The sequence below is a fragment of the Leptosomus discolor genome, chromosome 5 (assembly GCF_034619465.1).
Source record: "Leptosomus discolor isolate bLepDis1 chromosome 5, bLepDis1.hap2, whole genome shotgun sequence".
In the NCBI taxonomy this organism is placed as follows: domain Eukaryota; kingdom Metazoa; phylum Chordata; class Aves; order Leptosomiformes; family Leptosomidae; genus Leptosomus; species Leptosomus discolor.
Window position 1 is genome coordinate 939,940 of NC_141395.1, and position 12,267 is coordinate 952,206.

The 12,267-nt window shown below is 47.7% G+C and overlaps 1 protein-coding gene across 1 annotated transcript in view; it reads right to left on the reverse strand.

Annotated features, from left to right (window-relative positions):
- GPD2 (glycerol-3-phosphate dehydrogenase 2) overlaps positions 1 to 12,267 on the reverse strand; it is a 59,801-nt gene that overhangs the window by 12,746 nt on the left and 34,788 nt on the right. The window contains exons 7-8 of the mRNA XM_086465453.1: positions 4,617 to 4,781; positions 3,723 to 3,867 (exon numbers count right to left, since the gene is read on the reverse strand). Coding sequence (XP_086321579.1) covers positions 3,723 to 3,867; positions 4,617 to 4,781 — 310 coding nt within the window. The remainder of the gene's footprint in view (positions 1 to 3,722; positions 3,868 to 4,616; positions 4,782 to 12,267) is intronic.

Sequence of the window (12,267 nt, forward strand, 5' to 3'; positions counted from 1 at the left end):
AAAAGTAAAGGCATACAAAGTCCCAGTGACTTCCACAGCCTGCACTGGCAGCAATGGTGGGGCGGGAGGGGGCGAGGGTCAGCAATGGAGAGAGAAAGCAGAGAAAACAAGCACAGCAGCACCGAAATCCTCAGCCTTACGATAAACGCCCACGGCAAACCCCCAGCGACACCGCAGCCTGCGCCCACTACCCACCTGCCACAGCACCCGCAGACCCCCCTGGGGGTTGGAGGGAGCACACTCCCAACGCTCCCAGCTCCTGCATTCCTGAGTGGGGAACCGCATTTCGGGGAAAAAAAGGCGAAAGAGGCACTAACTGGATGCTACTAGTCAGGGATTCTTCATTTATGCCAGCGCTACAAACAGAACAATTTGGTAAAATGAGGAAAACCAGCAGTTCTTCGTACAGGAAATTTTAATTTATGTATCGGTGTTTTCTGGTGTGATGTTAAAAAAAAAAATAAACCCACAGGTACAAACCCAGTTATCCTCATGGCTTATTAAACAGCTCCGCTTCCATTTCAGAAAACCAAAGGCTTCTATAAACACTTCAAAGTAAACAGCTTTTATATAGGCAATCATTTAAGCTGCCCCTTTTTAGGTTCATTTTTATTTAAAGGAAAGACACCGACTTTCATTTCAGGTGCTGGAAGTCCCTCTAAAAACATCTGCAGTCAGTTCAGCTCTCCTCAGGTTCCGCACCTCTCCCTGATAAGGGAAGGAGGATGCAGGAGGCATATGGAAGGAGGACAGGAGGTATATATTTAGGTGGTAATAAGGACCATCAGAGGGGAATAATTCAATGGACTCGCATAACTACTAACACAATAAACCCAAGGTAGACAAAGACCTGCTTGGATACGAATTACCTATTCAAGAGAGCCGCAAGCTGAACCACTGAATATTTCATTTTTAGGAAGTCTAAACTGATTACTGAAGGTAAGTTTTCAATATCTGGAAAGGCTAGAAGAGAAGCTGAAAATTTCATATATAGCATGTATATTAGAACATTTTTTAGATGATATTTATAGACAGCTTAAGCATACAGTTGGAGAGGTACAATTTAATAGGGGAAGTCAACACAGATTTGTGAAAGGTAAATCACGTCAGACAAATGATTACTTTTTAAAATGAAAAAGCTATTGATTTAGAGACAGAGGAAACCAGAGGTTTAATATACAGTATCAGAATATTCAGAAAACTTCAGACATTTTCTCAGAAGTATGAAATTTTTTTAATGTGATTTTGTAAAAAACTGTTAAAAATAAGGAAGGGAAACAAGTAAAGACTTAGGTCCACCACACCACCTATAGACTGAAGTGCTTTCCGTTAGATCACGCAGCAAACGGTGAGCAAGGATGAAACAGTTTCTCTATGCCAATTAATTTACTGAATTAAGGACTCCCAGCTCTCCTGGGAAGCTGTCTCTCAACCTCCTATTGACAAGTTTGTTCCATCTTTGATAAATAACCGAAGAGCCACTAAAACAACTGTAAAATACGGTGTTTCCCATCAAAAAGAAGCCTCCTAACACCCAAATACTGGCTGCTCGGGAGCGCCTCTGGCGCCGTGGTGCTGCACACCAGGAATACTCCTGAAACAACGCGGTTTCGGCATTTCACAGAGCGGAACAGATCCACCAAGATCTCTAGCTGAAGAAGCATTTGACCAAAGCACCACAAACGCAGTTAAAGAACAAACAGGTGACTTTCCAGAGAGTAGAACTAAGGTTTAACAGACAAGGTTACTGGACTCTGGAATGCAGAGCAGACAGGAAAATGCAGGGAAGACAGAAAACATCTGAAATGTGTCAGAAGGGAGGGGAAAAGTGTACTGCATTCACAGACACAATTCAGGCAGGAAGCTCCTCTGAACAAAGGCAGCCAAAACTCATTTTAGCAGATAACGTACTTAATAGGGAGCGAAGGGGACGTACTGCAGCTACTAGAATAGATCCGTGTACACCAAAACTTGCATTAATGAGAGGAGGAATACTGGGACTATGAACAAAGAACATAAATGGCTAAGAAACCCACGGGAAATGAGTGCATTAGGTTAACATTTGTCTGACAAAATCTTAATTATATCTAAAAATCTGTACCTGTGGAAAAAACTTTAATTTGTCTGAGTACAGGCCAAAATTCTGTAACACATCTACCACAAGGCAAGTGGACGCAGCGCAATGGCATCTCCATTTGTTGGGCAGTATTCCTTGGCACCAGGAGAAGCCCGGATACAACTAAGACGAAATACCACAAGCAGTTTCTATTTAGCAGACAGTTCCTCGGTTTAAGCTGTCCCACTTCAAGGAAATTCAGTACAGTTTCACCAGTCAGCTGTACTGTGGAGGCAGCGTGTGGGTAGATACTGTTTTACAAGAAAAGCAATGCCCACACGCTGACATACACAGGGGAACAAGTAGAACAAGAATTCTCTGCATTTCCAATTAAAATTATTAGGTTATTACAGTATAAATAAATTAGAGCCCTCATACATATCAAGCCATCTTCTACTTTGAATTTAGAAAGCGAGTCAAGGCTTTAAAACTCTACATGTTTTTGCTGCAGGGCCATAAAGTCAATCACACACGTTCTTCTCGTAGTACACGAGGAAACCAGGATTACAACCCATTTCTCCACATTGCTAGCGCTTTACAGCAGCTATCAGCTCATTTTCCCATTTTTCATGTGGAAAGACACCAAAAAAAGAACAGAATGCAAGAGTGATTTTACACTAGGCCAAAAATGCCTCAATTTTACAGTCTGTGGTCATGTCCTATTGGGCCAGCTCTGGCAAAAACAACATGTTGTGCACTCGAAATCCGAATTCACATTCACAGAGGAGCGCGATGATGATATGGAAGGCATTATTGTAAGTGCACTGTATCAACAGAATTGGGATAAGTCTATAAATGTGAATTTCCATTAGGATGCTAATGACTTCAGAAACCAAAGGTAATATTTGAGTTTCGACTGACAGGGCTGGCTTGGTAGAAGGGGATTTGGTTTTGCAGCAGCAAATAAGGAAAGAAGCAGGAGCCTGCAGACAGCACGCCCGCAGAGTGCCACGGGATCCTCGTCTGTAACGAGGTCAGCAGAGGGAGGCAACTCCTTTCCACCAAAACAACCACGGGTGGGTGGGCTTGTGCGCGCAGCCGCGCCAGAATTTAGTCACGTTGTTTTGAACCCCTTACCGCACCGCTCACACGCTGCATTCGTACCTGCTATGAGCGGAGCCGTAAGGCGGCAGAGTCATTGCACAGAGAGTTTTGTATTTAGTGGGACAGGAGCTTTTGTGCGAAGGGGGCCACCTCTCTGGAAGGTTTTCCATGCTTCTTGTTTTCTTAAGGGGGGTGAACAAGCAGTCTGGACACTCAACTCAAACTCATCACTAAAAAGGTGCCTTTCACAAGTCTGTTGTAGCTGCTCTGCCTCAACGCCCTTCTGCTCCCGCAGTTCTGCCTCGGTGAGTTTTAACTAAGAACTACAAGACTCCAGGCTCTTCTGAATAGATGAAACTGGTCTTCTAATTGGCACAGTGCCAGAATCCTCTTAAAAAAAAAACAACAACAAAACAAACCAAAAATAAACCCCCAAAAATTAAAATTAAATTGTGCATTCAAAGCTCCCGTAAAACCCACGAACGCGTCTCTGCACGCTTATTTATTACAGACAGCAGCAGCAGCGATGGTTACAAATGGTTTGGGCTTTGAATCCCGTTACCTGTAATAACCAGGCATCACAATGTGCACGCCTGCGCTCGGCTGACAGATGTTTGGTACTTCCTGATCATCCATTTTGCGCACAGAGTCTGTGAAAGGTCCCGTAGCATTGATGACACATTTGGCTTTGACATCAAATTCCTGCCCTGTGAAAGAAAACAGTATCAATCACATACACCATTTGTTTTCCTGCTCACTGACGCTCTCTATTATTAATCTATCTATGAACTTAACCTACTGTAAAGTACATCGTGCTTGTCTGAATAGAACAGCTGGAACGGTTTTTAAAAACGAACAAAGTTTTCACGTAACACCAGGTTTGAAAGGAAACGTTTTACAGTGAAATTCCACCTTATCTGTAAAGGCAGAGGAGGGCAGGCTGGGTAGAAGTTGTTCAGCTGAAAGGCGCCTCTCAAACAAGAGAGATTTCCGTCTCGACCCGCAGACTGGGTAAATGGGATTATTACTGTACAGCACGTAGCGTTTTACAATATCATCTTTGCTTGACAGAAGGGTTTGGATGTAAAGCTTAGTCTACCCTGCCAAAACACTAGGATTTGAGTGAAAAATCTGACAGAAGTTAAAGATGATTGACACTAATGGTATGCCACTGCACTCTGGGAAGATGGCTCCTTTGTCGGTTCATTGATATTTACAAACAGCAGCGCTCCCCGCGCCCCCCTCCCTCCCTCCCTCCCTCCCTCCCCGACAGCCATCTCCGCAGGACGAGAGCCCGCTCTCCCGAAGGGCTGCGCCTCCCGGCCGACCCCGGCACGGCCCAGCCGGCTGCGGAAAGCCATCGCTGGGACCGAAGGGCGCGCGGTGCCGCCGGCCGGCGAGGGAGGGCGGGCAGGGGGTGCCGGCGGGGTGCCCGCGCCGCCGGGGGGGCACGCACCTGTTAAGACGTCCCTGCAGCGCACCCCGCACACGCGCTCCTTCCCGCCGGCCGGCTCCCGCGTCTTCAGCAAGCGCAGCACTTCAGCGTAATTGGCGGTGGCAGCGCCGTACCTGGCAGCGGTGAGGGCGATGGCGAGGTTCATCCGTGCGTCGTTGTGCTGTCCTGCAGCGGGGACGGGACCGGAGGAAGGACACCAGTCACCTCCAGCCACGGACTTGTGGTATGGAAGTGTGTCAGAACCGATCTGTCACAGCTGTCCCTGTCACATCGCATAGGCCTGATGGCTGCTCCCGTCTCACGAGGATTATTTAAAGACACATCCCCGCCGCCGCGCCGGAGCGCCCGACGGCCGCGGCGGCAGCAGCTCGCCCGGCTGCGCTCCCTGCGCGGGCCCCGGCGGCACCCGAGGCGGCGCAGCGTGCCACGGCCTTTGCACGCCGTGAAACGGAGCATTAGCCCCCGCTCACCTCCACGGCGGGGGAGGACAGACCGCTTTGTTCTTTACCCTCCCCTGCGCGATCCTGATGTAGTTCTGTGACCATATCTAAGGGTTCGTCCGACGGTCCAACCGGTGTAAACCAACGACTCCCGTTACCAAGCGTACCACACAACACCCAAGAAACCACCTTTCAGAGACTGTGCCAAACTACCAGCTTTCTATAACTGTTTTTCCTTACATATGCATTTTAACTTCCCAACATACAACATAAAAGCATCAAAACAAGAGAAATAAGCAGACAAGAACTAATGAAGGATTCTTAACGTATATCATTAAAGATTTATTACTGAAATTCCCTTGTTAAAGAAAACCAAGAGAGAGGCAGAGGGACCATGAGGGGAAGATGATTAATTACTCTGGAATACTGGCTTCACCTGAGACTTTTCCTATTTATTATTGCCACCGAAGTTAAAGTCCTGGATGCTGGCTGGAAAGAATTACTATACATTGAAGGGGCCAGGCCCTGTGTGTCCTGAATAATTAATTTACGAGGGGGCTAAACTTCCTGAGATACGGTTCACTTCCCAGCGCGTTTGGACCGCTTCTATCAAAGATAATACTGATAAAGTGATAAATTTGTAATAGATACTGTGGTTGATTTATGTTGCCAGCATTCCCAACGTTTAGTATAAATGGTTTATGTAAAGTTTGGTCCTTCTGATTCTGCCCGTGCAATCTCGAGCCACTGCGCAAATAATCTGTTCCCAGCTAAAAAGGGCAAAGTTATAAAGATGGGATCAATGGCCTCGAAGGCGCCACCTCCCCTCCCCAAACTTCTCATTCTAACACAGCCCAGACGATACAGTGCAATCAGTCTTCAGCTACAAGAAAAAAAAGTTATGTGAAGTGTACAGAAACAGTAACATGATAAAGCACCGATGAAGAAACAAACAGTAACTCCAATTCCACTAAGCAAACAATGCCCAGAATAAACTGCAGAAAAGAACAGCGGAACAACTGAGCAAGGTGTCAAGAAAAGTTGGGGATGCTCCATCACACGAGATGCGTAAGATTAACCAACCATCTGTCAGGAGTGGCGGGCAAATCGTTAAACAAATGCATCACCATTTATGCTGCAGCAGTGGCAGGGAATGGATAAAACGTCCTTACGAGGTTTACCTCAAACCTCAGCGTTTTAAGGCAGGTTGAGAGAACGTACGTCTCGTACACAGAGGGAGCACTGGGCAGAAAAAAGAGAAAGCACAGCGACGAGCTGCCTGACGGCAGCTGCTGCTGCATGCAGCAGAACACGGCACGTATTCCACCGCAGTCCAGGAAAGGCTCCTCTAGCCCAAAGTCAAAGGCTTTCAGAGGCGCAGTGCTCTGTGGACTCCCCTCTTTTCTGGGGGGCTGGATCTGGGGGACTGCCTGACCCAGAGGATACCGCAGGTCTCGGTCTTACAGGACACGGAACCCAGCACAAACCAGAAACACCGCCCTCAAATGAGCGCCGCCTATGCACGAACCAAACCCCAAGGCACCCGTTTCCCCGCAGCAGGATTTATTCTGTGATTGTAGACGGGCCTCAGGGCCAAGAGGGTTTCCTCAGTCACTTTCCGACCCTCCACCAGTTTGCTCTCACCATCAGCGCATCAGGTGGTACCGACACAAACGGGGCTCTGGCGAAGGCCGGCTGTGGATTCATCACACAGCAGCAGCACGACGTACCGCGTTGGCCAATATTAGCTTTAGTCTGTGGGAAGTCTCACTGTTTAAATTTTGCAAGCTTGCCTCCTTCCAGTTTGTGACTTATTTGCCCAGACCAAAAGCAATCCAGAGAAGCCCATCAGCAGAATAAATAACGGGGAAGCGGGTGCAATTTCTAAAAAAGAACAAACACCTCAGTAACGACTGTTTATTAAGCCTCAAATCTAAGAGCTGCTCAGCATTTTCTTGACAATCCCAATGCTCATAATGTCAGAGCGAGCTAAGGAGCTCAGTGGAGCTCAGGATTTGGACCACTGTGTTCGAGAGAACATTTTCACGCTTTCTCTGAAACTCTCATCCATTTTCCCCTCATCATTATTCCGACACGAGAAAACCCTTGCTATTACTCAGTTCCCAGCTGTCCGAAAGGAACTGAGGGCCTGTGGAATGTGCTTGCAGGAAGAGGGCTGGGAAATAGCCAGTTCCTGATTAACTACAGACCTAGAAAAATTCCCTGGCTTCAGATCGATGTGATCTGCCGTGCGCAGGCCTAGAGTATTCCACAGCACGAACAGCAGAGCTCTGTAGAGGTCTAGGTTTGAAGGGAATGAAGAGTGACTTAGCAGCTCCGAAATTTATCATCCGTGGAGAACAGCAGTGCAACAGTTTGGTAGAGATGGGGTCACAGCATAATAGTTTTTATACTCAGGAACAGCTCTGCCCCCCCACGCCCCAAGCCCTCCAACTCACACATGTACATTTTTCCCCAGAGAATGACATTAAAATTCTGCACTTTATATGCAATTATTTTTTTTCCTTGATGTCTGAGGAAGTTGTTGCTGTTCCTCCACGCACATCCCCACTGTAAAGGTACCACAGCCAGGTCAGTGCTTACTGCAGCACTGCTCACCGCTGATGACAAAGCGCATTTTCTGCGCATTAAGGTAGCGATCTACACGTGTGCTAGTTTGGCATCAGGAATGTTTACTTCCAAGAGACTGGTATGTGTCCTGGTACTTAGATGATCCTTACCACTCTGGAGAGAAAGGGAAGGATGAAGCAAAGCAAAGATTCTGCATCTCAACCTTTCCGACATTCCAGTTAAACGCCATTCTCCCCAGGGGCGATCCAGAGATCCTCCAACCCCAAGACAAAAGCACCTCCAAGCTTAACTTCCTCCAGAACAGACGTGTACAGCTTTCTTGACATGAGCACTACTACCACGTCCAGAAGATGCCCAGGAAACCCACGGCATAGTTGTGTGACCCATGGCAAGGTAACCAAAAGCTTCTACGGGAGGCCCTGGATTACCTTCTGCAGACAGCTCTGCATCCACCGTCCCTCACAGCAGCCACTGGTGCTCCCAAGCAAAACAACTAGTCACCCTTGCTAGCAGAGGTAGCCCCTCTATGACACCACGGGGCTTTTGCCAAATGTTGTAAGCCAAAAAGTTATTTTCTAACAACAGAATGGCTAAGTCCAATTCATTTGGCATCCTTTTCCATGTATGAGTGAGCCCCTGAAGATCTCCTAACTAACCTGTAGGCAATATAGTGAAATTATAGTCATGACATTCACCAACAACAGATATTCACAAACAGCCTGCCCTGGAGAGGTCACGGCTGCTTCAGTCCTGCTGCTCGAGGGCTAGTTTCGAGAGCACGTGCTGGCTGGATGTGTCACTTGTCGGCTGGATGCATCGCAACGGCGGTGCGACAGGCAGCCGCACCTCAGCATCTCTGGAAGAAGCGTTCGAGAGCCAACTGATGGAACATGGTGAGCTTTCTTTGCAACTCCTCCCGTCATACCTCTCAAAAATAAGAGGATGTTTAAATCCTTTAATTTATTTCTAGCAAGAAAACCTGAAGGAATCATGCATCTCCTTATTTGCTATTGTCATCTACTCGTAATACTGTAATAGTGGAGTGACACTAGTTTTTATCAAGGGTAGTCAACCTAGCTTTTAACAAAACACTGGCTTAAGTGCTTTCATTAAATTAACACTGAATCCTCTTAAAAACCACCCTTATTCTTAGAAGGCATACTGCTGAAGACATTTAGCGCGTGAAGACATTTTGTGTAAGTGTGTCCTACATCATGTTGAGACCAACAGTGATGCCATTTGGTTTATAATTTCTTTTTTTTGTGTGTGTGTAATTTAGGAAAATTCTATTTTCATTCCTTAGTAGCAAATGTTGTATTTCTTCAAAGACGAACAGACAATGCTTCCGTTGGCACTAAAAGAATCCTCCCACAGAGTGCACATAGTGTACATTCAATTTTATTTTTATCAACGCTGAACCGCAGCCAGCAGTGGTAACAAAGCCCACAGACTGTGGAAATTTGCTTGTGACTGACTCAGTAGAGTTGTGTGAACACCAGCGCTAATAAGGCGCTCTGGTAGTTCTAGTATATTCTGTTCTGTGTCACTTTTATACCAGTTCCTGCCTTCTCCTCTGCCACGCTCTTCAGCGGGAGATAAGCACGCAGTGGCCAGTGACTGCGCTATTTATTTTTTTTTTTTAAGAAGCTGGAAGCTCTTTGAACGCCAAGAGGGTAACTTTTGTTCGCATTAACCACTTCATGCCCAGAACTGCCACTCGGTTACCGAGCGTACCCGCGGCACGGCAACCCACCAGGGACCAGCGCGCGCAGGCGTGGCGGCCATCGCCCCAAACCCACGTTGGCTCACGCCACAACCACCCAGCTGCCACACGTGGGTTTGCAAACTTCTTGCTGTAAAGAACAGGTTGGTCCTTCCAACAGACGGGAAAGCTTCCCACCTGTTCCCAAGTCACAGTCCTTCCAGATTAGGCACATCTAGTCATCGCCGCGGAGGTCAAGTGCAAGGGAGAGCTGGAAGTCAGCCATGCAAGGAGCTATAGGACAGTCTTGATGAGCCTTCTCAAGGGCGCAAACCTTCCCATGGAACCACCTACCGGCTTCTTCTGAAAGGAAAAGTACACTAAAAGAAATATTTGAGTGAGACAACGAGGCCCACAGCGCGGTCACAATTTCAGACCCCTGCACAACGCAGCCATGCCACGTCACGGGGTTTTCTTTGGTTTCTGTTCGACAGCTGAGGGGATAAAGGCAAACTAAAGACTTGCCAATTAGTCTCTCACTTGCACGGTACTCCTTCACTGACACCTGTGAGCTCCACTCACTTAACTGGAATACCCAACGCACGAGGCAGACCCTTGGGTTCGGAACATACCCCAAACCCTGTCACCCAGCATCGAGGCGGGGGTATTGCTGCATCACCACAACGGCGACACCCGTTGTCCCCAAGAGCACCGATACTCTCAGAAGTTATTTTAAAGTACATCTCTGTACCTACACGTCATATTCTTACAACAGCCTTGCAGCAGATAACTGCATGCACGCAGTAAAGGAAAGCAATGCATGAAATCAAATCGCTCCACGTGCGTGAAAGTTTTCTTGTGCACACAAGCCTCACCAAATGCAAGGCTGACGGCTGGTAACTACACATCACTACACATAACTGAGCTACCAGGACAGCCCACATCCTCTAATTTTTAAATAAATGCTTAATTGCATGAACAGTTTTATTACAAGCATTAAAACAGGAACTCAACATCTGCTGTACATACGGAAATCAGTTATACCCAAGCTGAGGCATTATGAATCAGCTGGAGTGACTCAAAATTGTTCCAGACTTCTCTGAGAAAGAACTCAGCCAGTCCTTTTCCCCAAACATAAGTGGAGTAAGTTCAGAGGTAAACATCAGATTTGACTCATGAGTCATAAGTCATTAAAAATGCCCTCAGACCTGAACTATTTCTTGCTCTGAATCACATGGAACTTAAGTCAAAAACTCGCTGAAAACTAACAGACTCTCTAGGATACGTAGCATGCACGCATTTGTTCTTGGCCTGCTTCAGGGGGAAGAGCGTTCTGACTCAAGTTAAATCGGTTCCTTCACACCCACGTACAACAACACAGCAGTATCTCACCAGACTGTTAATACGTCTCATGCAGATCACGTATAATTCGAATTCTGCTTTCCACTGTGTCATGTGTGCTGCTGAAATACGGCCCAACCAGGTGGAAGAATGATGCACATCTAAATATGCACTTTGCACTGGAAAAACACAGACACAGCACCTATTTCAGCTCTTTAAGATCTGCCCAAAGATGCGGACAATTTTCAGCCCTCGCCCTGTAGGAGCTTTAATGGAAAGGAAAGTCTCAAGTCTGGCCCTCTCACGGGTTGATTTCTTCTAACAGATCCAAACTGGGATTTGACACATCAGGTTTGAACAATCCAGCAGCAGTCACTTGAAATAATTTCTCGCTTCCTCCATTTAGCGCCACTCAGACCACAAGAAATGAACTCCTCTGCTCCTGCGAGCGACGGAGGCCAAGGGGTAACCATCAGCACTCGACTTTAGGTTCTGCTCCTCAAGGGTCTGAAAGAACCTGAAAATGCCCGTTTACCAGCAACAGGTACCTTCATCAAACCTTACCAGACAGCTTGGCAGCGCGCCGCAGAGACCACCCGAGACGCCACGCAACCACGATTCTACAAGGCGAGCTTGGGGAACGCGAGAAAGCCAAGATCATTTTCATAATAAGGACGGGAGGAACCTGTGACCAAACAAATCTCACGTGTGGATGAAACAAACAAGACCACCATGAAGACTAGGAAATGAAAGCATGACACATTCCAACTTGTGTACAGAGTTATAAACAAATGAATAACACAAGCAAGAGACAGGAAGCCCATAAAAGGTTTTTTAAAAAATATAATTAAAAGTCCCAACACCCTGCGAACGCCTGTCTAATCGAGGCTGCTGCCAAGTTACCCAGAAGCTAAAACTTGTATTGAACTCAGCTATCAGAATACCAAAATAAGCCTCAATATCCAGGCACATCAAGCGAGAGACCAAATCTGGAATTTCTGTTCTGTGCTGCTGCTTTATAATTATGTTGTTTCCCGCTCCTTTTCTATCAGCCTTCAGCTTGTCACTGCAATCATATCGCAACGTCAGTGTAAGTAAAGGCACAGTGTTAAAATGAAACTAAACATTGTCACTGTCAGTTTATGGAAACCGTGCTAAAATGTCACCGTGCACAACCGTCACGGCAGGCCTGCCGCGGCCATGCCGCCGCGCCGAAAGGAGCGCGGTGATGCCAGCACAGCTCACCGCGCGGCACGGAGCGGGCCGGCCCTCCCAGCGCTCGCACCGACGGCTCAAACCAGGGCAAACCCGGCTCTGCCCCCCGCCGCAGCTGCTCCTTAAGCCACAAGGAAGCAGCGATGGCTTTGTCGGCCGCTGCACCTTGTGCTCGGCAGGCGGGATGCCCACTGCCACCGTGCCACCCGGCCGGGGCACCAGCCGGGGAACACGAAACCCCAGGAGGGCGGGCAGCCCTGCCGGAGCTGAGGGGGCCGCGCTGCTCCCGGGGATGGGGACATGGCTGGGGCGGGCACCGGCCAGAGGGGACCCCATGCACTGAGCGGGCAGGGGAGCGGGC